The sequence below is a fragment of the Anser cygnoides genome, chromosome 4 (assembly GCF_040182565.1).
Source record: "Anser cygnoides isolate HZ-2024a breed goose chromosome 4, Taihu_goose_T2T_genome, whole genome shotgun sequence".
Classification (NCBI taxonomy): domain Eukaryota; kingdom Metazoa; phylum Chordata; class Aves; order Anseriformes; family Anatidae; genus Anser; species Anser cygnoides.
The window spans coordinates 74,932,142-74,958,867 of record NC_089876.1 but is presented as its reverse complement, the minus strand read 5'-3'; the positions used below and the strand labels follow the sequence as shown (position 1 = coordinate 74,958,867).

The 26,726-nt window shown below is 47.9% G+C and overlaps 2 protein-coding genes across 3 annotated transcripts in view; one reads left to right on the top strand and one right to left on the bottom strand.

The window, feature by feature from the left end:
* ARHGEF38 (Rho guanine nucleotide exchange factor 38) overlaps positions 1–14,368 on the bottom strand; it is a 46,654-nt gene extending 32,286 nt beyond the window's left edge. The window contains exon 1 of the mRNA XM_013195771.3: positions 14,059–14,368. Within this exon, the coding sequence (XP_013051225.3) occupies positions 14,059–14,236 (178 nt within the window). The 5' untranslated portion in view covers positions 14,237–14,368. The remainder of the gene's footprint in view (positions 1–14,058) is intronic.
* A 9,125-nt stretch (positions 14,369–23,493) lies between these two features.
* The window catches only part of PPA2 (inorganic pyrophosphatase 2), a 36,286-nt gene continuing 33,053 nt past the window's right edge, over positions 23,494–26,726 (top strand). Inside the window, exons 1-2 of one of the 2 annotated variants that reach the window (XM_066996862.1) lie at positions 23,494–23,905; positions 25,694–25,758. In XM_066996862.1, the coding sequence (XP_066852963.1) occupies positions 23,761–23,905; positions 25,694–25,758 (210 nt within the window). In that variant the 5' untranslated portion in view covers positions 23,494–23,760. The remainder of the gene's footprint in view (positions 23,906–25,693; positions 25,759–26,726) is intronic. The other variant, XM_048066467.2, reaches the window with a different exon arrangement.

Below are 26,726 nucleotides of genomic sequence, written 5' to 3'. Positions count from 1 at the left end.
AGATGCTCAGGTCGGATATTATGTTTCCCCTTGGGGCCACGACCCAGGTTTCTCCACATCTAATGTGAAGTAAAGGTAGAAGTGAAGGTAGAGGCACAGAAAATACCAACAAGTACAAAAATGTCAATGCATGGAGTGGGTAAGAGGCCTTTCCATCGCTGAAGCAGCATTCGGAGGACTCCAAAGTAAGTTCTACTCCCTCTCTGTGCAGATGGGGGAATTTTGCCTGGCACAAGGGAGCAGTGAAGGCATAAGTTATCACGGTACAGCAAACAAATTACAGCATTACTGTATTTTCATGTGTGAAACCTGAACCTCACACCACCTTAGATAAAATTATTCTTCTGTGAAAGCGAGCCCTCCGATAGCTTGTGCCCTCAGATAACCCAGAGATTGCACACAGGAATCTACGCCGGCTTGTATCAGCTGGATTCACGAGTGAAACACAGGCAGTTTAGGCACGGAAGCACAGCAGGACTGGGAAAGGGTTATGGAGAATGCATTTCTGTTTGCCTCACACACGCACACACACAGCAGCATTGCTCTGGAGCAGGTCTGTTGCACACAGGCTGCTACACATGCAAGAAGCCCCTGAGGTGACTGAAGATGGGGGGAGAACGCTGCAGGACCACAGTGACCCCACACCAGGCTTCCTGGGCAACAGGTTTGCTCCTAAACTAGTATCAGAGACTTAGGTGCAATTAGGTCATTCCGTCTTTGATCATTTCATGTTCCATAAGGTACAGAAAATATTTACATTCAATATGCAAGTTCTTTCTTCAATTCCTTGACAGCAGACTGCTTTAATTATATGTGTGCTGACAGGACTACAGAGGGTTCCCATGTGACCGCAGTGGAAGGGAAGAAAGCTTATCATCAGGTGACAGAAGAATGCCCTTATTGTTAGCACCAATACTTACAAATAAGCCTTTCCAGTGTGTCATACAGTGATATAAATACACCACTCCCGTGGCATCGAGCTCATATGTTAATAACATGAGAAGTGAGGAAGGACTGCATCTGAACTGCTTCCCCTGCGGCACGTGCACCTCGAGATGGGTCGTGGATTAGCTGTACGAATCGTGAGCCCTGTAACCCACAACGCAAGGTATTCCAATTAATAAATGTCAGATAATACGCTCAGAAAAGGATCCATGAGCCTCCTCAGGTCCTTGTCTTCCCTCCCTTATCCCAGTTCCTAGTTAGGCTGTAGCAGCACCTCGGAGTCCTGAGCCATGCAGCAGGACTTCACTGTGCTAAGTGCTGTGCAAACATAGCAGCACAAAATGGATTCTACTCTGAGAAGATGAGATCACTTCCCAGTGTGAGAAACACTCCGTAGCCAATAACTTAGGCTCAGGCGAGGATCTCAGTGAAGTAGTAATTTATTCGCGATTGCAATGGCGGGCGCCCCACAAGCAGGAGAGCGCCCCTACTAGTTCCAAAAACACAGTTTATATACTTTTTGATGACAGGACCCTCCCCTGTTTCCCCACTGGAGTGGGTAATCCAGGTTCACAATCTACCTGATGCTTCACAGACAATGCCTGGCCTTCAGTTGCCGGCCTGTTTTTGAGATGGTAATGTTTTCTCCCCTTATCTGGCTTGACTTAACATAGTGATTTTCACCTGATTGCTCTAAGGAGTCTGGTTGTCTGCATTTTAGGAGGACACCTGCTGAGCTTTCTTATCACTGTAAGCATATCTCAATACCACATTCCTTCCTTCTATACAATGTAACACTGCAAAAACAACATTTCTATTCCCACAATTCCCCCCTTTTCTCTTTTTATAATTTGTTGATTTTTGCAAAATTTTTCTCTAAGATGTAATCTGGTAGATGTCTTCCTCTTCTTTACTTTCTTTGCTTTCCATTTCCTCTAATATCATCATCTTATCTGAGTAGGGTGGTGGATCCATGGTCATTTGTTTCAAAAGTGCAGTTTCAATTAACCGCTGGACAAGTCCCCTTACACAGGGGATAATGCGACAACCAATGGCTGTCAAAACTCCTGCTACTACAATCAAGGATGTAAATATGGACACTACCATCCCTTTCCATTTACCAAACCAAGATTCCAACCATCCTGTGATGGAAGTGTCTGCTCCTGAGTTTTCTGCCAATTCATTGGCAAGGGTGGTAAGCCCTTGCAATGCTCTAGTTACTGTGCCATCCGGGGCAGTATTGTTAGGGATAAAAGTACAACAACGGTTGCCCAGCATCATGCACACACCACCTCTCTCCGCAAGAATCATATCTAATGTTATTCTGTTTTCCCAAGCCATTTTGCTGGTGGCATCTAGTTGTTCAGCGATTCCTCGTATCGCATCCCTTGTATAATTTATGAATCTCTGCTGATTATAATAAATATAAGTAATCCAATCCACATTCTTATTGATTGTTACCCACCAGAACAGTGACTCAAACCCTGCAGCAATTTGATTCCTGGCTTCCTGTTCATCGGGAACTCCTCTAGGCACCCCAATAGAATCTACGTATGCTCTATCATCAAATGATACTCCTAAGCTTCTTTTACTTCTTCTGGGTATTTGTGATGTTTCTCTTTCAAATGCCAGGGTGAAGGGTATAGCTAATTGAACAAGTGCACAAGTGCCTCCCCAGTTAGATGGTAGGGTGGACCGTAAGATCTTCCCTCCACAGTACCACCAGAGATCTGCCCTGGGGATCTCAAATCTTGAATAGTTTCCCATCAAGTCCTCGGTAGCATTCAAGGTCCTCGTGCACAAGGCAAATTCTCCCAGATGCCAGGTAGCACTCACACCCTGCCGTGAGAGGCAAGCTGTATGGTTACCTATAGCTGTGGAGAATACAGGGGGAGCCCTGATACTGCTATCATGCAAGGAAGGGAATAGCAAAGAGAGAGACTTACAGGCCTCATTTCCCCAGGCAGTCTTTTCTTGGTACAATGCAATCATACATCGCATTCCCTGGGAATCCTTGGTCCACCCCAATGGGCAGGGCACTATCTGGGCAATCGGTCATCCCGAGGCACAAGCATAGCAATTGCTATGGTTGAGACTCTGGACAGTATATTTGACCCATTCTATCCAGGCATTCACAACCCCATACCCTGTTTCAATCTCAAATGTTTGAACTGCCGCATTTCAAAGAGGGCCTCCTGTTTTCTCTCCTGTTTTCTCCTTGAGTTTCTCCCTTTCTCTGATGGCAATAGAGGATTGTTTCCATACAGCTATTCTCAATCTGGCTGTTGGGCCTCTCCCAGTTATTTGTTGTCTCTGCTCAGTTGTCATTGGGCATTTAAATCTCCACAAGCTAACACCTCACAAACATCAAACATGACAGATTGTGGTACATAACCCTCTGTCACATTCACCCATATTTTTATGGGGTATCCCATCTTACTATTATCTGGTCATGCCTTTTCCAAGTTGCCAATTGACCAAGGCTTTCTCTGAGGCCTATAATCACTAAAAACAAAATTAATAATTGATTTTTCCCTGTCATTATTTTTAAACCTTAGGTTTCCAAATAATTATCAATACAAAGAATAAGATATACACTACTACCATAACAAACCCCCTTGGGAACACTTCAATTCACTATAGGCCAGTCCTTTCTCTCAATCACAAGTCACACTCATTAGTTACCTGTGAAAATAAAAGGTTAGTTTACAATCGCAAGCTCTTATCCCGCTCAGAGTCCACTATGAGATTTTTCTCTTTGATTTCAGCTTCCAACAAGTCTTCTGTAGGAACAGCTTCCCAGGTACTAGGGTCGACGGATGCCTTCACTCGAGTATAGTGAGTCCAACCTTTTTCCGCAGTTCCTATGGCTGTTTCAGTGGTTAGTAGTACTTGGAAGTGTCCTTCCCATTCGGGCCGGAGTTGATCCTTTCCAGGTCTGAATCAGGACCCAATTTCCCACGGGTCCTGAGAAATGACAAAGAAGAGGACAACCCCAGAACACAGTTCTTAAGAAAACTCTCGTTTCGAATTGTGGTATCTCATCCCTTCTGCCCAGACAGGGTAATCCGAACAGCATCTCATACGGTGAAATTCCTATATTGTTTCTTGGTGCTGTTTGAACCTGGAGGAGTGCTAAAAGTAAACATTTTACCCAAGGAAGTTGGGTTTTTAACACTAATTTAGTTAATTGCTTCTTTAATGTCTGGTTCATTCGCTTTGCCTTCCCAGAAGAGGAGGGGTGCCAGGGGGTGTGAAAAGCCCACTCAATCTCTAAGGCCTGCATTAACCCTTGCAGTACTTGTGAAGTGAAATTATTTCCTTGATCTGAATCAATGTTTTCAGCTATCCCATATCTAGGGACTATTTGCTCCGGTGATACCTTAGCCACCGTGTTTGCAGTGGCAGATAAGAGGGGAAAGCTTACACCCATCCAGTCACGTGGCCAATTAGGACAAACAAGTACTTAAATCTCCCTCCTTTACGTAACTCAGTAAAGTCTACCTGTATACTTTGTAAAGGTCGAATCCCTGGCTCCCGTCCCCCTCTAGGTTAGTTACAAATGACCTTTTTATTTGCTTTTTGACATATGGTACATCCTCTGCATATTTGCTTCACTAAAGTGTATATTCCTACACAGACATACTTTCTTAGCACAACATCACACATTGCTTGCATCTCCCAATGACTCTCTTGATGTAAAACATCATATTTGCCTCATTGGTGCTTTATTCAGCATTTCTCTCCCATCAGGGAGTATCCATTTTCCCTCAGGCTTCGTGGCTCCTGATTCCTTACAGAAATCTCTCTTAAAAACTTTTTAGTTCTTTCTTAGTTTTCAACAATTCCCTGAATCCTCTCTGGATTTATTCTCAGTTTTCCCTCAGACATTAGATGCCTTAAATATCTGTATTGTAATTTATTTTTCAATACTCCCAAGCCCTGCTTTCCCAGAAAGTTGAATAGCTTGTTAGTAGCTTCCTTCACAACTGTTTTCTCCTGTCCTGACAATAAACAATCATACACATTTTGTAACAGAAATTCCTCCTTGGGAGGTTGGAATTGCTCCAAAATCTGTTCTAGAACTTTGCCCAAATTAATCAGAGGCCCTGTAAACCCCTGAGGTAAAACTGTCCATATGTATTGTTGCTTCCGCCCCCACTTCAGAGTCTTTCCAGTCAGAGGTGAATATATCTTTGCTCTCAGGGCCTGAGAGCACTCCATTAATACCACTGTTATTCCAGTCTAACAATTTACTATTTGAATGCCCAATTTCATCATCAAATCCCTTCCCAACAAGTTAGTCCCTGCCTTGGGTACATACAATAATTGCCCAGAGATCATTTTATCCCCTAGTCTCAGCTTGGTATCCCCCAAAGGTGGCACTGTTATCCCAGCCCCTTCTACCCCCATCACTTGTTAGGGTTTCATTAGTTAATTTAATCCCTGATACTTTACAGGCCAGTAATGACCTAGCTGCCCCTGTGTATTGTGTTTGATGGCAAGGTTCGGGAGGGGGCTGCAGTGGCAGCCCCCACGAGGAGAATCCAGAAACCACCCCGTGGCAGATAAGGGACAATTTCATCCGGCCCCAGAGGGGCCCACCGCTGCCCAGAGCCAAGCCATGAGCAACACAGTCCGTGCCTCTGTGAGAGCACATCCACGAAAACAAACAAACAAACAAACAAAAACCTGCTGCTCAACAGCAGCTGGGAGAGCGAGGAGTGAGAAACCTCCCCGCAGACACCAAAGTCAGCGCAGAAGGAGGGGGTGGAGGCGCTCCAGGCGCCGGAGCCGAAGCCCCCTGTGGCCTGTGGAGAGGCCCCTGGTGGAGCAGGCTGCCCCCCCCTGCCCCCCCCTTCTCGATACTTGGGAAACTGACCAAACACCACAGCAAATATACCAAAACTTCTAGACTGTTACTTAGATAGTGCCTACATCCTCTTTCCCTGCTCATTCAACTTTCCCAACTCATTCAAAAAACAGCTCTGTCAAACATTACATACCACACCTTTAACACCTTCAATAACCCTTTTTAACACTTCTTCTTATCTTTCTCCAGCCTGTACTTTCACCAAAGTCTCAGTCATTAGCCAACTTAATTCCATACCTTTCTCCCTCATCCCATTTTCCTTCTCTCCTCCTTCTTCCACTCCGGATATTCCTACCTGAAGTGGCCAGCCTGCCCACACTTAAAACATCCCATCAAAGCCTGTCCCTGCTAAGATTCAGGCCGCAACACGGGTAGCTTTCCTTGCCTGCCATTCCTTCATCTCTCTTCCTCTCTTTTCCATCCTGGCCCTGACTCCCCCTGAAGATTTTCTTCCTCTTTCTCCAACCCTCTGCCTGACTACCTGCTACACTGTCAATACCATTAGTTTCACTCTCTGCTTTTCCTTCTCATCTCCCCTCTTAAAACACACGTTCAGGGCCTCCCACAGGAGGGCCCCCCAGTGACTGTTCACTACAACCCCCCACCTTCTGGAGCATTTTCTGTGCATCTTGCCAGGCTTCAATCACAAAATGAACTTTCAAGAGCCCTTGGGATACCGGGTCCTCAGGATTCATCCCCGAGTACTTTCTCATTCTGACCCCAAGTCTCTCATATGATTTCTGTGTTGCACACTATTATTCTTCCAGCCAGGATCGGCAAGTGGTTATTTCTGCCCTGCCGGTATTACCCCTGGTCCTGGAGGATGAGTTCTTTCCCATTTTTGTATTGCAGCTCTCCTCCTGATCATTCCCATTTCTTTCCCTGTAAACAACATATTTATATACATAATTCCCCCTCCCCAAGAGTATAAGTTAGGTCCTAGGAAACTCCTAACCTCTCTGCTGGTAAGGAGGGGGGGAAGTTCACTTAAGAGGATACACGGTTAGTGTTAGTGCTGTTAGTATCAGGGAAGGCAAAATTTTCAGTACCTCTTCTACCTTGTTCTAATTCTTTTACCAGTTTGGGGTACCTCCTGTTCCCAGAGCTAATGTTATCTATAGTTCCTGTCTCTTCTTTTGGAGGAACTGCTACAGCAGCCGCTGCTGCTGCAGCAACTTGGGGGTTATAAGGAGGAGGTAAGTTATCCAGAAGGTCCCATTTATCACTTGTCTCTTCCTTTTTCTTTCCCTCTTTATTCTGATTTTGCTCAAAACCAAATTTATTCCTTGTATCCAACAAGCTGCATACTCAGATTCTTCTTCAAAATGGAAATTTGTTATTAACATAAAAATTTAAGGCCTGACATACCCAATCTTTGTCAGACCCGTATTTTGGCCAAAATACTGCAGCTCCTTTAATTGGTTCTTTCGTCCAGACTGATACACAATATTTAACCATTTTCTTCCTATCTTTTTCCTTAGTTTTGGGGTTATTCTTCCAATTTCTCAACATCCTTCCTAAAGGACAGTCGGGAGGCACTCCCCCAGGGATATCTCCCTGTCCCCTGGAACTCATATTTCCCATTTTTCCTATCCTGGAAAATGGGGGTGTACTGCCAAGCACTTCCCCGTGCAAGGGCTACCGCACACCTATGAGTTTACTAGATTCCCTGGTGTACTTCCGAGCACTACCCCGTGCAAGGATTACCGCACACCAAATTTCCCTGGTGTACTCCGAGCACTACCCCGTGCAAGGCTTACCGCACACCAAATTTCCCTGGTGTACTGCCAAGCACTACCCCGTGCAAGGCTTACCGCACACCAAAATTCCCTGGTGTACTCCGAGCACTACCCCGTGCAAGGATTACCGCACACCAAATTTCCCTGGTGTACTGCCAAGCACTACCCCGTGCAAGGCTTACCGCACACCAAAATTCCCTGGTGTACTCCGAGCACTACCCCGTGCAAGGATTACCGCACACCAAATTTCCCTGGTGTACTGCCAAGCACTACCCCGTGCAAGGCTTACCGCACACCAAATTTCCCTGGTGTACTCCAAGCACTACCCCGTGCAAGGATTACCGCACACCAAAATTCCCTGGTGTACTCCGAGCACTACCCCGTGCAAGGATTACCGCACACCAAATTTCCCTGGTGTACTGCCAAGCACTACCCCGTGCAAGGCTTACCGCACACCAAAATTCCCTGGTGTACTCCGAGCACTACCCCGTGCAAGGATTACCGCACACCAAATTTCCCTGGTGTACTGCCAAGCACTACCCCGTGCAAGGCTTACCGCACACCAAAATTCCCTGGTGTACTCCGAGCACTACCCCGTGCAAGGATTACCGCACACCAAATTTCCCTGGTGTACTGCCAAGCACTACCCCGTGCAAGGCTTACCGCACACCAAAATTCCCTGGTGTACTCCGAGCACTACCCCGTGCAAGGATTACCGCACACCAAATTTCCCTGGTGTACTGCCAAGCACTACCCCGTGCAAGGCTTACCGCACACCAAATTTCCCTGGTGTACTCCAAGCACTACCCCGTGCAAGGATTACCGCACACCAAAATTCCCTGGTGTACTCCGAGCACTACCCCGTGCAAGGATTACCGCACACCAAATTTCCCTGGTGTACTGCCAAGCACTACCCCGTGCAAGGCTTACCGCACACCAAATTTCCCTGGTGTACTCCAAGCACTACCCCGTGCAAGGATTACCGCACACCAAATTTCCCTGGTGTACTGCCAAGCACTTCCCCGTGCGAGGCTTACCGCACACCAAATTTCCCTGGTGTATTGCCAAGCACTTCCCTGTGCAAGGGCTTACCATACACCAAATTTCCCGAGACTCTTCCTTTCTCTCCCTTATCTCACGCTTCGTCCGTCTCCGGCCGCGCCCCTCGCGGAGCTACGGAACCACGGATAAGGACTCCACACTCGCTTCGTACAAAAGTATGTCTCAATCACACGTCACACAGAGTCTCACCCGACCCCCAAGGCAATACTTCATATTTCTTACCTTGGTCTGTGCACAGAGTTACCGGATCAATTCTTAAACCCGGAGTGCCTACCTTCTTCCTTTCCCCACTACTTCACGGATCCTGCCTCTTTAATCAGTCTCGGGCCCTCTGTCAGCTCTCCGCAGAACCGCCACCGTCGATGCACAGGACCGCTGAAATCAGCGGGGCATGCCTTCCTGCTGCTGCGGCGGTGGGGCTCCCCGGTAGGTGACTGACTCCCGGACGAGCCCCCAAATTGTGAGAAACACTCCGTAGCCAATAACTTAGGCTCAGGCGAGGATCTCAGTGAAGTAGTAATTTATTCGCGATTGCAATGGCGGGCGCCCCACAAGCAGGAGAGCGCCCCTACTAGTTCCAAAAACACAGTTTATATACTTTTTGATGACAGGACCCTCCCCTGTTTCCCCACTGGAGTGGGTAATCCAGGTTCACAATCTACCTGATGCTTCACAGACAATGCCTGGCCTTCAGTTGCCGGCCTGTTTTTGAGATGGTAATGTTTTCTCCCCTTATCTGGCTTGACTTAACATAGTGATTTTCACCTGATTGCTCTAAGGAGTCTGGTTGTCTGCATTTTAGGAGGACACCTGCTGAGCTTTCTTATCACTGTAAGCATATCTCAATACCACATTCCTTCCTTCTATACAATGTAACACTGCAAAAACAACATTTCTATTCCCACACCAGCCTGGCTGTCACTGCAGTAAGGTCAAGAAATAACTCCAGATTTATTACGGTGCAAGTTAACAGAATTAGATCCTCCGAGCTCAAATTTGCACATGAGAAAATAACGTATTTGTTAGATTGTGATTTTTCCGTCTCGTGGCACCAGGGGTACATTTTCATCAAGCCACCTCCTGCACATCAGGAAATAATCCAGACTTCTACTCTGTACTGTACTTCAGCCGCCCAGCTGCTCCAAAGATCAATACATTTTGCAATGAAATAGGATATCATCTGCATTGTAGCACACGGAAAGTTAATCAGTAAGTACAGGGCAAAGCAAATAAGGAACTGGGGAGGATCTTTACCACTGCCAGGAGATGCAGAGGCCGGGCAAATGTGTAGTCTGGGCGGGAAGAAGTGGCAAGCCAAGAAGGGAGGGGAGGTGGATGGGAAAAAGGAAGGTTGTGGTGGAGTCCACCCTGCTCACGATGGAGCAGGGAGGGGATGAGTTTCCTCCTGCTGGGCTTCAGGGTACCAAGGGGTAGCAGCTTTCCAGGCATGCGTGCAATTTTGCGGGTTTCTGCTTCATTTGTGGTGGTAGTTATTTCTCAGAAATACACCAGACACAGGCAAGATGCAAGATCTGGGGTTCAGATAGGAGATCTGAGGCAATACGCTGAGTGATTTGCATCAGTGTGTTTAGTACAGGTATGCCACTGATATACCTGAAATTAAAGCATGTGCAAATCGTTTGATAGCGCGGTTGACCCGTTCCCATCCAGAGTTAGGAGGAAGTTAATGTGTAATAGATCTGTAATACAAGGAGCATTATCAAAGCACATACTATTTCGCTGAACACTGCAAACGCTGATCTCTGGCTCTTTCTGGAAACCCACCGCTTTCTATAGCTCATTTTTCACACCAAGCACAAGTTTGGCATACTATCATCCACAAAACAAAAAAAATCCAAGTCTGTCCAAAACCTAACAGATAGTGAACTATGTTTTAAATCCCTTTTTGGTTGATAGGGTCTATCCTCACGATTCACCACCTCTCAGCCTGCCCTGATCTTGCAAACATTTATGTGCCAATAACTACATCAAGCAACCTCCTCTACTGAAATCGGTACTGTCAGGATGGCAGCTTCAGGTTAATTCACAGATTGATCCCGACATTAATGCCATACACAGATATTGATATAGTTACTTTTCCAGCCGCTACTGATGGATTTTCAACTGTAGGAGAGACCAGCACCTACCAGCTAAAAAGCTATGATAATACTTTTGAAAACAGAGCTGCTAAATACCATTTTGTGCCACTTAGGGATAGTAGCAAGTTCTTGTGTCTGCCCGAAAGAACATATTCGCAGGACAGAAACCTGCACTATTGAAAATAGTGAAGGTAGAGCAGGGCCCTGCATAGAAATACCACAGGAGCTGGATCTGAGCTCTTAAAATGACCTTCCAAATTATTTCTGCATCAAGTGCTAGCAAAATTATCTTCCTTAACCCCCTTCTTCCCTCTTTGGGAAAGCAATGCTCGCTTCCAGCTGATGCAGTGCCAGGGAAGAAAGACCCACACGGCTTGATCGAGGTGTTCCTGGACTCACCCCAGAACACGAGTGCAAGCTGAGCTTGAGGTGGCTGCATGGCTGAATGGCCACTTGGAAGCAACCCTTGCTTCCCCCCCAGCTAAAATGGGGCTGGTGGCACTTGGCTATCTCACAGGATGAGCTGAAGTAGGCACATTCATGTTTGCCAAGCTCTTGGAGAATAAAATGGTTACTTTGCACCTTGCTTCCTTTTCAAAAGAAGGAAGACCGGGAGGTGTTGCGTGTGCATTCACACCAGATAAGACATTGAATGGATGTTACTCTGGATAATAATCAACCACGAAAATGCTTACTTGTGTTCTTAATGAATCCTTAATTGTAAAGTGAAAAAGCCTTGCAAAAGCTTTGTGCCTTTGACAATGCTATTGTTGTTCTCACGCTTGCAGACCTACAGAGCAAGCCACCTTGATTGCCTTGGAGAACTGGGTGGTAGGCTCCTTTTCTCACCCTTTTTAGAAAACAGTTGGGATTCTGTATAAAAAAGCAAAACTGAAGGGAAATCCAAAGGTGGAAAGTGAATTCTCAAGATTTTTATGTCAGACAGCTTGTTCACTTGTTTTTTTGCTTGTTTGTTTGTGTTTTTTGGGGGGGGCCATGGGCTTTTATTTGGGACCCATTTTTCTAGCGTACCAGCCACACTTTGAGCTTGTACTATAGAGCTGCTGGAAATGGCTGGGGTGGGGGAAACTGCCCGCTTTCTGCTCAGGGATCCCCATAAACTACACAGAGGGCTGAAAGGGGCCTCGGGAGACGATCATGTGCTTCGCCTTGCACAGATGTGCTGCAGCGCTGACGCACGCATCGTGTCTCACACACCTGGCTCCCGTGCTCCGCCTGGGTTGCCTGTCACCAGCGGGGCCCTGCAAGCTCTGACCGCTGGCTTCCCGATGGAAACCTGTCCCGCTCATGGGAGATTCCCGTCTGCACGCTTTGCTCCCTGTTGCCTCTCCCCATCTTCCACATCCTTGCTTGTGTTAATAGGGGAGCAATTGAACAGCAGAGCTCTCAAATGTGTGCCTCCAACTCATGGGGGAAGCAAGTATAAGTTATTACCATTTGAATCTTTTTGCAAAACATTCACCATTTCAGGGCGATCGGAGACTCCGGACCTGGCGATACAGACTGTTTGCATCACCAACAGAGCTGTTTTTGTTTTTACCAAGAAAGGAGAACTGGAAAGTTTTGTGCCAACAAAAGCACCTCCCTCACCTTGGAGTAAGCTGCTTCGCATTCCAGCACCGGTAAGAAAAATGAAGAATATAAAGGAGTACAATCGTAGCACATCATCGGTATTGGAGAGTAACTGGTTAGGTCTGGGACCCATGATCTATTAGATCCGGGCACATCTAGATCACCAAAATTCGATCCAGATCAGGTGTTGGTCTGCAGCTGCATCTCTATCGATATTGTAAACACACTTCATAGGAATTTCCACCCACTGGCTATTTTTACTCTGAGGACAGGCGCCTTCTACCCAACATAAAGCCTGCAGGTACCTCGTTAACCCAGCCACATTTTTCTCGAGCAAACACGAGCGTGCAGAGCGAGCCAACCCCAGGCGGGTGCCTCGCCACAGGTGGCCGCGGCCATCCCCGCTGGTGGCAGGAGCTGTAAAGCTGGATTTACCGTCCTGCTGGCCTGCTGCCATCACATGCTGCCGTGCCTACCGAGGCTCCCCTGCCTCCCTCGCTCCTGATTTCCAACAGGAGACACTCTGGAGGGGACAGGAAGGTGCCGTGCACTTTGCTGGGTATCGTTGTCACAACCCGACCTGGCCTGGGCAGCCCCTCCGCACGCAGAACCGCCGCTCTGGCAGCACGCGTGCACACGTGCCTGGGGCTTGCCGGCCCGGCCGCATCGATCCCTGCTCGCGCCCTGAAACACCCCTGGCGGAGCCGTGCCTGAATTAACCGAACATTTTTCATCTTCCCATCGATTAGCTATCACTGGGAGGGAACAGTGTAATCAATGGGCCTCTTTGTTGTTGTCAGCGTATGCAGCCCCCATATAAATCCTATTATTTTCTGGTTTATTATTTTATTTTCTGCTTTTATTGTCTCTCTGAAGGAATACTGCTTCCTAATTAAATGCATCAAAACCATAATACAGTAACCTAAAGTATTTTCCTATTTTATTTCCCCATAAAGGATTACTGCCACAAGAGTGATTGCCATAGGCAGTTATATCAGTATTAGTAATAAATGTTTATATTGTAATAATACTCAAACCCCACATTTGTGATGGGATCCTGTTGTTCGAGACCCTGAAAACCCACAGAAATTCATCAGTTTGTGTTCCAGAGCTCTCCCAGAAATAGCTATGCGCATTTTCCATGCTTTTCCTCCATTTGTGGTGCTGCATTTAATTTTTGATTGACAGGCCCAATACTGACATAATTCGCCAATTTCTGGCCCAGGTGCAATTCGGCTATTTGAAAAGAAACGCTCTTCATAATGGTATAATTTGAATCAGCATACCCATCAAAGCACGTATTTGGACGTATTTCAGTTCAGGCTCGCACAATCCAAGCAACAGATAAACACATTAGAGATCCTGATAATCTCAACTGGAAGAAACAACTGCCCTTGGTGCTTCAAATTATTTAGCACACGTCCCACTTCGTGCAATAGGAAAAGGCAGAGAGGACGGAGGCATCGTCTTTTCACACCACCGCTTGCACCGCAGATGCGTTCTGCTGGAAAGGAGGAGAAAGATCCCGGCCGCAGACACGTTTTGCAGAACACGCCCAAACCCCGCTCGTGGCCTCGATCGCGTTTCGCCTGCTGTGCGTGCAGTGGGCTTTAAAAAAATTGGGGGGCAAAAGGGGGCGATTGCTGGGTCCTGCTGTGGGCACAGAGGGCTGTGCCCTTGCCCAGGGACAGGCTGGACCCAGCCTGGAGCATCGCCAGCAGCACCCAGCATGGTTCCCCGGGGATACCTTGCAGTTTCTGGCTGTACTCCGTCCGGTCGGACTGACTCCTTCGCAGGGCGCCGTGCTCCCCAGCCGCACTGCTCTCCACCACGGGCTCCGTCCTCCTCCTCTCCCCCATGTACAGCTTGTGCCGCAGCAGGGCCAAATTCCTCCTCCGGCCCCCTGTGCTGTCTGTGCTCGCCATGGCTTGGGGCAGGAGGGCAAGGGGGTGATTTTAGGGAGGTGGGCTGCCTGCCCAGGGGAAGGCAGGTGCTGCGGGGTCCGGAGCAGGGCTCCCCAAGCGCTGTGGGGCCCGGGCTCGGCCCTGCCACCTGTGCCGGTGCGGCTCCACCTCCGGGAAGCTGACGCCCCGGGCGGTGTTTGCATTCACCCGGTGTATGTGCGAGCCTTGCGGGGCCGGTTTGAAAGCCAGCCCCACGCCACAGGCACTGTCAGGCCCCTTTCCCCGGCTTCAGGGGACACTCCTCAGGTACCGGCATCCCAAAACAGAGCTGTGTCTTTGGCACGGCATGGCCACATCTGGCCACAGAGAGGTCACAACCCCTGAGGCCACCTTTGCCCCAACCCAGGCTGTGCCCCGCTGGTACTCAGCAGCGGTACTCGTGGCTCTCCGCAGTGTGGGCACAGGCAAGGAGGGACGCTGCTTTGGGCCCAGGGGCAGAGCGGGGAAGCTCCTGCGCACACCCGGGGGACACCGAAGCACGTGCAAGACCCGCAGGGGCTGTCGTGGCAAATTGCTGTGCTCTGATGGCAGTGAAACAGCTGCTCACACTACCCCTGGCTCAGCCCCCGGGAGAGACCTTATTATCCTATTTGCTAGCAGTGGCCCCTGGCACTCAGGCACTGCCTGGGGATGCTGCGTCGCGCCGGTCTAATCAAGCTCATGTCAAAACAGCAGGAGCTGCTGGCATCTCAGCTCGGACCGCATTTATCCTGGCAAGAGCCCCAGCAGCCGTCAGCAGCCATCGCGGCCGCTGCGGTGATGCCAGGCCCCGCAGCCCCCTCTGCTCTCGGCAGCGGCGCAGCGGGCTCCCCACGGCACAGCTGGACTGCTGCGGCTCTGCCACACGCTCGCCGCCGGGTGACAATGCTCACGGACACCTGGCAGCCCTGGCCAAGCGTGTCACTGCCACGCAGTGTCCCCCTGAGGGCCACGTGGGAGACAGCGGAGCAAGGATGCAATGCAGCGCCGTGAACTCATCTACAGGTTGTGTTTTTTGGGAAGGGGCTCGCTGTGATGCTGCCTCCTGATCAAAGCCCTTCATTTTTACCCAGCAGGGAAAGGAAAAGATGAGGAAACTGTTATGCAATTTACTGTGTCAAACTGCAGCACCGTGCCAGTGCTGCACAAAGTGTCCGCTCCGAACACAACCTGGCAGAGGACTAAAGCAGAGACGGGGATACCGGGAAGAGCTCGTGCAGAAAAGTCACGAGCTATGTGGGCGGTCCCCACATTACGTCCCCTTTCCTCTTTGCTACTCCCCAAGAAACCCTTTTGTTTTGCAAGACAGACCACAAAAGCTCCCTGAGAGGCACGGCAGTAGTGGGGAGAAGAGCACCCAGGGAGCAGTGGCACCCCGTGACACGCATCACATCACGGCAGCGAGTAAACAGATGAAGGTGGGAGTTGAGGGGAATCAGCTGCCCTGTTCCCTTAAGGTTGGGGACTTCCTGAGCTGTTTTGTTTTTCCTTACCCAAGCGATGGCTTGACGTTCAGCAAGGGTGGTAAAACTGGTTTAAACAGTCACCACCCTGACTGCCCCCCTCCCCGGGGGAATCTTGTTCCCATTATTTGTGGCAGGGAGCATCTGAAGCTGGATGGAGGAGCTGGTCGGGCTGAAAGCCCCCTCCCTTCCCCCTGGGCTATTTTCCATCTGGATCCGCTCTCCTGCTTAGTTCGTCACGCAGCTACACCAGCAGCTGCGGCAGGGGAGGGTGCAGGGGTACATGTAAGCAGCATGCCCTGAAAAACCCTTTACCTCTGGTAGGATCTTACCACGTCGTGCTTCTCCAAAGACACAGATCCCATCATTTCTATGAGACTTTATTATGTTTATTTAAATTAAGACTGCTTTTGGGGAAAAGTGGGGAATATACTTTGGCTGGGTGAAGGTGGAAGAAGAAATTCTATTAAATTCTGGGCTTTGTAGGCTCTGTGCCACATACGCAGAGTTGCAGCCAAGTTAGGATAGAATAGTTTGTTCAGGTGTTTATTACAACTGCAATCTACCCACGTGCAGAAAGTTGTCTTCCTCTAGCTCCACCCTACACTACAGGGACTGACAAGGTTTGTGTTCATTCAGCGAGGATGTGGTTTGCTGTTGTCTTTGTGCTTGTAATGGTTTGCCCACCTTCAGGCGGCAGCAGTGTTTCTGGGGCAGCCAGAAGCCCAGAGCTAGCATGCAACGCAGACTGGAAATGTGGAGTCCCTTCTGGAACCTCAAAATAACTCCTCTGTGCCCCTCAGCGTGGAGAAGGCTGAAAATAGCACACCTGAAGTCATATTCCATGTGAGGTTTAACGCACATCTTGGTTTATCTGTTTTCACATTAAAGCCAGGGAGAGCTTACACAAGTTGACTGTGCCAGTGCAGTTAGTAGGAATAGGTAAAGCCAACCAGATGCAACCCCTGTAGGCTCTTATTACTGTTTACAGTACTTTACCTGGACTATAACAAAACGCCACAGAAAGCCTTACCAGAACTGCACGTGGAGTCTCGTCTGGGGCTGGCAACCACCTTGCGATCCGCAGGCGGCTCCTGTTCCCTTCCAGCCATGGTAACAACTTAGAGCCGAGCTCTATCGGAGTTACTAATCCGTAAGACAAGAGGGAATATCTGGCATCTGTGCAGGCAAAATGCTCTTTTTACAATTACCGCAAATACCTCTTTGACCCCTGTACGCTGGGCTGAGTTCAGTCTCCTAAGCAAATCGGAAGCCAGTGGATGTTAGCACTCACGTACGAGGTATTTACATGGAAGTCCCTCCACTCAAGGGACAGAACAGGTGCTGGTGTCAACACAGAAAACATCAGCTTTGTGTTCCCAAGCAACTGTAGTAGACACACAGAGGAGGTTATTGTTAAATGGTCAGTGCTAACCTTTATCTCGATCCTGAGCTATAAACGAACCAGGAATGCCATCAAGACTGATGGCCATTAAGCAGGCAAACAGTTGTTTGTTTTGCTGCAGTTCCTCACAGCTGTTATGGAATATTTCTTTGTAGCCGGGTATCCCAGAGCCCATAGGCACAGTGCTGGCGCAGGCTGACTGTCGTGCTCATCCCCGCTGCTGCAGTCCCGCGGCAGTGACACCAGGTGCCACCTCAGGTTTGCTCCGAGCAAAAGGCAGCCTCCTTACGCGGCTGCACCGGGATGGCACCAGCCGGCAAGAATTTCCTGAGAACTGCCCAGGTCCAAAGTCTGCGTGTGCTGCAGGAGCACCGGTGGCCAAACCGCCCAGCAGAGCGCACGCTTTCCACAGCAGAGGGAAAGTAAGGCCTGCTCTGGTGACTTAAACAGACACTCGCATTAACCTGGAGGATGAAGGGCCCGATTCTCCACTGGCTTTGCTTTACACCTGCATCTCACCTGGAGCTGCTCCAAGCACAGGGACACAGGCAGGCAAGCCCACGAACGCCCACGGAGTTTCACTGCACCCCTTTTGAGGCTGGTAAGACATAACTGCTACTGAGGGAGAAGCAGAGGATGCGTTATTAGCGCAAGGCCAATATCAGAAATCTTTCAGGATGGAGCATGGTGTGGCCCCGTTCCCTTCTGGGCCCGTATGCTGCTGGAGAACCATCGCTGTCATTAATGGTAGATTAATCGCTGTGTTTAGTGACATGAGTCCACAGGTGCTCCTCGTCCTTGATTCCCTGCATCCTTGGCATCCGCACAGTGAAGCGACTACAGCCAGCAGGCAGCGGAGGATCAGCAGGGTACAAGGGTACTGCTGCGGAAAGCCGTCCCACCCCCTCCACGGGAGGAAGGTGACAGTGACAGGCGCAGACGTCTCTATTAGGCTCTCCCCACAAGCACACCTAGGTGCATACAAAAGCAAGCCTGCACCTCTTGTCGCTCTGCCTGCACGCGTTGAGTCATAGCAAAGATATCTTTTGAGAGACAAAACGTGGAGGCTTAGATAGTGATAAGAGCAATCACGTGAAAGGCCCACCGAGGACTTTGAGCACTGGGAAGTTGCGAGTATGTTCACCCTATCTGTCTGTGGCTATAATTGTAAGATAAGAACAGAATGACAGATGAGGATAAAAGCAATAAAAATGGAAGACTTCAGGCTAGGTAAAACTGGAGCCTACACATTGATTTTTCACAATGAATGATTCAAAATTACTTTGAAATATACATAGGAAAAAAAAACTTCAAACACCTTTCCACAGCATAGAGCGAGAAGAAAGCCTGTCTTGTAGGTGGAAAGTTATTTTGTGTGGCAGTGTCACCTTCCCTCTGCCTGCTGATCTTGCCAGACTGGTGATTCCAGTAGAGAAACAGGTCTTTGGAAGCAAGTGCACAGCCATCGTTTCTTTTAGCCCTGTCTCTAGTGTTTCTTGTCTAAATATTTGGAGGAGAAATTAATAAAGCGTACGCCTCCACAGGCTCAGACTAGGCTGTTGTTTTTTTTAAAGAGGGGATGGCTCAACCCACCGGGCTACGCAATCCTTTGACTGCCACGAAGCTTTCTTACTCCAAACAAATCCACTGCCCCAGTTTACAAGTCCAAAGGGCTGATGTGCTTTCTGTGTACAGAGCGGGACCCGGCTTTCAAACAAAACACCTGTCAGGGAAGAAGAGAGGTCAGCGGGGCTTGAATTGCTCTCAGCGTGCCCCTGGATCCGTCGTCGTCTCACCGGGGTGTTTTATTAGTTTGCAAAAGATGCTCGGAGCTGGGCCAGCCTTCACGGGCGCGGAGCTGATGGCATCGCTCCTTTGAAAGGGCTTGGAGGGGTGGAGGAGAGGCAAACTGGCCACGAAACGGAGCAGCCCTTTGATTTCTTCGGGGTTACAGCCACGCGGTGGTTTTCGAAGGAAAATAACCTGACTCTGTTGATCAAGTAGATGGCACTGTGATATCAAAGCTAATGAGGAAAGATGAGAAAACGAGCGAGGCAGATAAAAGTACAGGAGGATGAATCTTCATTATTATTATGTTTTAATGTAAAATAGGGGGTGTAGAAATTACCAAAGATAAAATATTTTCTGAGGAATCCTTTGAGAATCTTACGTCTGACAATTCAAAAATTGAGAGGGGAAGGGAGCCTTAAGAAGACATAATTTTCATTGTACATCCCTATTTTGAATGCTGATAGACTTGCAGCTTTGCACTAGAACTTCACGTTTCCTGGCAATGCTTTTTGAGCTTAATTAGAACATTTTTTTTTCTGTCTCTCCCTTTTTTTGTACATGCACCTATGTGGAAGAACGAATGAAAAGAAAAGAAGACCATTTGGTGATTTCTCTTTTGCGACAGGGAAGTTGCTCTGCAGTAAACAAAGATAAATTTTAAAAATTTTAAATCAAGTTCCAGTCAATACTTGCGAACACGTTTGGGTGGAAGTTACAGTAGCTGAAAATCCACGCTTCACAGGGCGTAACAAGAACACAGTACAGATGTCTAGGAAGGGAGAAACGGGCGCATCCAGCAAAGCTTGACACAGGCACAGTGTCCTCGCCTCTCGAGGACTTGGCTTTCTAGGCACAAGTCCAGGCAGAGCGGTGGCGTGCCTGTCCGGCTGGCCTTGGCCATCAGCACCCGCTGCAATTAGACACCGCTGGCCAGACGAGTGCTGCCCGGCTGGCAACCCTGCCCACTCACAGCGACAGTAATCTGCCATGTGAATCCTACGCTCCGTTACAAGCAGCCTAACAAAAAGCATGGTTAAAAAAAAAAACAAAAACTAGCAGCTCGGAGAAACAGAAAAAAAATAGGCTGAAAACTTGTCATCTTCCCATACCTCATTGTGAATATTATGACTAAAAACTAATTTTGCATTAATGTTGAGGATCAGCAATAGGGTAGCTGAGGTGAGTTCACAGTCTGTCCCAAACAGTTTCTTTGGGTCTTTCTTCACATCGAGATGGAAAGTAATGTAACCTAATAAGTCTCACTCTGTTTACTGAAATACACAATTTCTTCCTCTTAATTAGACAATGTAGTCTTTTGCTGCCATCAGGTATTTGTCAGCACGTACAATGCAAGTGCTTATGTGACTAGGCTGTGCGCAGACATCCTCTCCCAAATCCAGCTGTGCCCACGAGAAAGATTACTGACTCCAACAACGTGCCATCCTCTTCCTGCTGGAGACTGTCAGTGCAAAGATCTGCAGGTAGACAGCGGTGTCCGTGCTCCTTCACCTGCTGCAGCCAAAAGTCAGCATGACAGCCCGTGTCTTTGTCCTGTCTCAGCTGGCCTTGCTCAGTGTGACCTGAATAAGGGAGCACTGCCAAGCAAGTGCAAGCAGTTACCTGCTCCACCAGGGTGGCTGGAGCACGAGGACAGCGGTCCGTGAGCGCAGGCCTTTCGCACGTAGGTAGCAGTAAAGCAGAAGGCTGACAGGAATTGATTCCTTCAGATTAATGGTTTTATAAGCAATGGAGATAGAAGTTACATTACAGCAAAGTTAATGAGAGTGATGTAATCACCAGTCAAGAGCAAACACACTGAAATAGCACATAGTGGTACTAATGACATTCTTCAAAGCCTTGTTAGCTGAAAAGATGAAAATGATTTTCATTCAGGAGGAAGGGAAGTTGTTCTTTTTATGATTATTTATAACATAATAAACTGTTTTCTGCATTTAATTTGCACGGCATTTTCACTGGCAAAACATACGCACGGTTTCATAATACATACATGAAAGAAAGAAATGTAAATGTACACTGCAGAGTACAAACTTAAAGTAAGGGTGTCCTTCAGGCTTAGGTGATTATACTGCTGCTGAGTCTTTGCTATACTCCAGTGGTATTCTGGTGGAATGAGATTCACCCCTGTGCAGAGGGCAAGCATAAAACCTAAGTACCATGTAAGCCCTACTTAAGTCTGATGGACCTGATTCTAATTCCATTGAAATAAATAGCAATATTTTCATCATCTTTCAGTGGAAGCTGTTTCAAGGTCAATAAATGGGATCGGCCCTATATGCACCTTTTGCTGGCCCAATTGGAACAATACTTGAAGTATTTGGACATAAAATGCTTGGGAATAAAAGAAGTGAAAAACGACCTTGGTAGTAAAAACCTTAGTAATTTAAGAGAATTTGAGTCATGTAGGTACCAGAACCAAAACATGTATTTGTTTCATAGATTTAAGAGTATGAAGTAAATTTATTCTAACAAGGAAGCTGCAATATCACCTAAATCTGACTTTAGGAGTACTGCGTGTACTTCTGCCATGTTCTGTGTACCATAATGCATAATACTGAGAAACACAGTTAAATCTGTTCAGGGCTTTATTGTTATTATTTCTGTAGGGAAATTTAATTAAGAGAATTTTAGAGTACTAAAACATCAAGTTCTCTGCTTTCACAACGTTTACAGGGTTTGTGCATGTTTTTCCACCATATCATCCACCCTTGCTAGGTAACAGGATGGCATCTGTTTATGCACCTAGAAAGTGCTTGCACAGGAGCTCATTTATATTTCATAAATTCCAAGTGTTTCACAGCTGATTTCCCATTACAGATGAGAAAGCTTTAGATAAGACCACACTAGGCAAAGGAGAACTCTGCACTCAGACTTTGTGCATCTTACAGTGACTCTTGACCACAGCTGCATATTTCACTTCCTAACTTGTATGAGTAAATAAATATATGTTGGGTTCCTCCTAGAAGAACACTACAACCAACTGCCAACTTTGCAAGAATAAAAATACTGCGAATACTGCGTGTGAACTCAGTAAATGATTTTCAAAAGCTCTGAACTTCCATAAATGAAACCCACATTCCTCAGACCCAAGCAGAGGTGGAAGGCTAGGCCCATGACACATTTGTTTTTAACCTTGCATGTTTCAGCAGCAGGCCAACTCAAAGAAAATGCTGAATAGGGTTTTTAAAATAGAGAAAGTTTCTCTACTTTTTTTTTTTTTTTTCCCACGTGAAAAACTGATGATTTGCCCTCTTACATACTCAAAACATTAAGAACTTCAAACAGACACATGAAGAATTTCAACCCCCAAGTGTCCCATTCAGGAAAACCTTGCATTCGGTGAACTCGGGGATGAAAGATGCCAACACCTCTGGCAAAACACCAACAACTATTTAGCAGCTTCTGTGGAGGTGGATAATTGGCCTGCCATTCTGTTCTCCTGGAGATAAGCCTGTTGTGACAAATTTAGCAAACAATGGCTCAGAAAAAGAGAAGGAAGGAGACCATAACTTTTTATCCAGAGCCCTTACAGTAGTGCAAAACCCACCCACTAGCACACAACTCTCTCTGAGGTCTTGAGTAGCTACTAACACGTTTAAGGAGTACAGGCAGGAACAGTGATGGAAGCTGTCAGGGAAGTCTCCCACTCCATTGTAAAATACAGCTGGGTCCTTAGGACGCACACAGAACAATCCTGATGCTTGTAAAACCTTATCTACCCAATAGTAAAGGGGGCAAATAAAGAGCAAAAGAAGTTATATACCTTTTAAATTCGATGGAAGAGATTGTCTAAGCCTTAATGCTGCAATTGAAAAATTCCCAATAAAGTTTTAAATACCATATAAAATAATCAGGGGAACGTGTAGTTATCCCACACAAATCTTCCACAATAATTCAAATCGGAGTTAAAATTTAAAATTAGTATCAATCACCAAAGACATTGGTTTGGGATGTATGAGCAACAACAGCAACAAAAATTGGTCTGCATCAGTTTCTCCATCAGTAAAATGAATGCAGTGATTTCTGCCCCTTTTCGGGGATTTTTGAAAAATCCATGAAGAGAAGCAACACTCCAAGAACCCATATTGGTAGGCGAAACTCATATGAAACCCTCCTCAAGGATCAACAGAAAGAGACAGGTGTCCAAAGCCACCAGTTTTGCAGGAATTGGATTGTACATAGGGAGGTAAGCTTCAGAACCACTACAACCTGAATACAGACAAGAATCTAGTTTGTGTATTTGTAAGGTTCAATATAAAAATATTATCTACCTGTGGGAGCCCGTGCAAGTCGCTCATCTATGGACGGCCTGGTGAGAATTGTGTGTGCTGAGAAGAAATGAATGCTTTTTTGCCAAGGAGCGGGCAGGGGGGTGGTCCTCACACCTCAGGTGAGGGTGGCACCGCTGCCAGGGTCACCCCTCATTTCGTGTCCCTGCCTTCCCCCGTGTCCCCCTCTTCCCTGAGGCTGGGGACAAGCAGCCCCACAGTGAAACGGGGCAACTCCCAAGGAAACGGGGGGCACCGTTTGGACTCGGCAACAACACCCCCTGAGGACAAGCCGCCCCTGCCCGCCTTTCCACTGGGGGCTGGTGCGGGGCCGCGCCGCCATTTTGGGGCTCGGGGCCATGCCTCCCCTCAGGCGGCGGCGCGGCTGGTGGCGGCTCTCCCCGCTCGCCCGCAGCTCTCCCTCCTCGCCGGCAGGGCAGGAGGGCACCAGTACCGGCCCTGGAGGCTCCCTGCCCCGCCGTGCCAGGGCTTCCAGGCGGGGCGGGGGGCCGGCGCAGCCCCGACGGCCGCAGGAAGGGGAGGGAGGCGGCCGCCGCCATCATGCGTGCGCTGCCGGGGCTGGGGCGGCTGCTGCTGGCGGCGCGGGGGTGGGGGCGGCCGCCGCGCCGCTGCCTCAGCGCCATGGCCCGCTACGGCACGGAGCAGCGGGGGCGGCCCAACTCTCCCGATTACCGCCTCTACTTTAGTAAGTAGCAGCGCCCCGGGGCTCCGTAAAACCCCCTTCCTTCCTTCCTACCCCGCCTCGGGAGGGGGGCACGGTGGGGGAGAGGCGGCGGCGGTTCCCCGCAGAGACCCCTCAGGCTGGAGGAGGCATCGCCCCTCAGCCTCCCCTTGCTTGAGGGGGGAGATTTTGTGTGGAAAATAAGGGGTTTTCCTGTCATGTTTTCCTTTTAGAGGGGTTGCTGGGCCTTGAGGGCCGCTGTGTGCTGCGTGGCCGGGCCCTGGCCCCTGAAGCCCCACAGAAGGGGAAGAGGTGCTGGGGGTGCCTGTGGCAGCCTGGCTGGCGGAGCCCAAGGATGGTCGTAGCCACGGCAGCCTCAGCTCAGCAGCCGGGTAGCATTCCCTGCACCCTGTGACGAAGCCGGCCCTCTCTCAGAAATGTCAAAAAAAAAACCTCGGGGCTCGAGCCCTGAGAGACCTCCTAGGCCGGCAGCACCGAGGGGATCTGGGAGAGCACCTTCAGGAGGCTTCTCAAAGCCCAGTGAAATCTGGTGGCGTGCGGCCTCAGCGTTACGCATTTCAGTAATAAAGCTGACTGTTCGAATGCCACTTGTTTCGCAAGCACCCTCTCGGTACATCTTTGGTCCATTAGCTTCTCGGGAGTTACATCTGACGTCCGCTGGCGTCACGCACCCTGGCTGCAGTGCCCTGCTGTCGTGCGAGACGTGGAGGTTTCGTGTGCTCCGAGGGATGTACCCCGCCGGGGCTCCCTTGTGCTCAGCCCCAGGGGGCTGCCTGCGCAGCAGGTCAGCTGCAGAAAGTCACGTTCCTCAGTGGAAGCAAGCAGCCCCCCACCAAACTTTGTTTTATTTGGGAGGAACGTCTGGGAGGCTTCCAAGAGCTGTGAAAACCACCATCGCGTGTTCCTCCGTGTTGAGGTGGTCGAAGTATAGTCCAGGGCTAAAGGAAGTCCTTTGCTTTTCCATTTACTGTGACAAGGGGTGCTAACAGAGGGGGAACTCCTTGAGATTAGTGTTAGTACTTTGTATTGCTGCTGATGTTTCTGTTTATGCATAGATTTGTTGCAGTACTTCAGCTTTTGGTACACTGAAAAGTTTTGGAGTAATTTGAAATGCTTAAGCATTCACTCCAGTGTGTTTTGTTTCTCCCTACAGTGGAAGCAAGGCTAAGGTGCAGACCAGATCCTCATTAAGCATTAAGTTAATGTCAATTTTTTCATTTTTTTAGGTATTGTTTCATTTCTAGGGCCTGTGCAATTATCCTATCCCTCATGTATTCTCTTGGTCAGACTTGGGCCTAATATGTCGGACAATTGTCTCTTTGTGATTGTGAAATTTAGTTTAATAGAAACACAGTGAAGTTACTGGGGCTTCACTGCCAGGAAGCCCAGGTAAATTCACTGATTGCTTATGGAACTTATGGAACTTCACACTTTTTTTTTTTCTCCACCTGTTAATGGTTCTGTATTGCCAGGGAGAAGGAGAAAAGAGAATAAAAGGTTCTTCTCAACTTTACATAGCTTGTATTGCCAGGTAGTAAGAACAGAAAAGTATGGCATTGTATACTGAAGCAATAATTCTCATTCTAATGAGTCATTGTCAAACAGTCAAATACATTGTCCTGCATGGAGCTTATTTTTTGGTCTTTGGAACTACAATTCAGAAAAAAAGTTTAACTGATGCATATTGTGTCACTCCGTATCCCTGTATAATGCATAATAGTTCTTAGCAATGCAGATGTCTTATGGCATGTATTTAGATTTGTAATGCTACTTTTTCGTTGTGTTTTTCAGAGAATGCAGATGGTAAATATATTTCCCCATTTCATGACATTCCGCTTTTTGCTGGAGCTAAAGAGGTATGTATATTTGCCTTGAGACAAAATTCATTTCTGAAAGGATAACAGCTTTGTTGGTACTCTCTAGGTAAAAACGCACTTTTAAAAAAGGATTTTTAGAGCATTTGAGACACAAATCTGTAGCATCAGAAGGGACCATTTTAATCCAGGCTGATTTCCTATGTAACACAAGAAATATAACTCCACCAAATTTTCTCAGCTGAGTTCAGTAACTTGTAGTAAAACGTAATAATAACTGTGTAAATGACCCTAGGTGTCTTTTTAAGACTCCAGGGTATTGAGGGTGGGGTAAACCCTCATGGTATTTTGTGATAATTCTCCTCTGTTTAAGGCTTGTGTTTGTGCTCTAGAACTTGCTTTTTATTGTTAGTTTTTTAAAATGGCATTTTCCTACAACTGCAATTAAATGTATGCGTTTCCCTGCTGTAGGACATCTACAGCACATACTTGTGTGACTTGTGGCGTATTCTTTTTTTAATTCCCAAAAGGGGGAGTATAATTGGAAGCCAACAACAATGCCCAAGAGAGAAGTGGTAATCGCACCTTTGGAGAATTATAAGGCGTGAGGTGCAGCTGAGCACTTTCACGTCTTGTTAGCCACACTCCCTGGAGTTTCATTATAGCAATAATGAAATGCCTGTTTTATATGTCACCAGTGGGAACTGCCAGTCTTTGGGTTAGACTTGGGTTTGCTTATTATGGTCTACTTGTTACACAAACAGGTTGGGAGGGTTTGGGCCGTTTTCTTTACGTGTTGCTGGGACACTGTGGGTGACATGACTGGTGTGAAAGGTCAGCAGCTGTACTGTGTTTAGATTTAGAATTCTGAAGTAATGAACCGATCTCTTCAGTTACTTAAACTGAGAGCTTAAAAGTATGGATGAAACCTTTTTGAGCAGCCGATCTAAGCATGGTAGTCAGTGGAAGATACAAGCCTCGATCAGAGTCATTACCAAGATGCTCTGGTC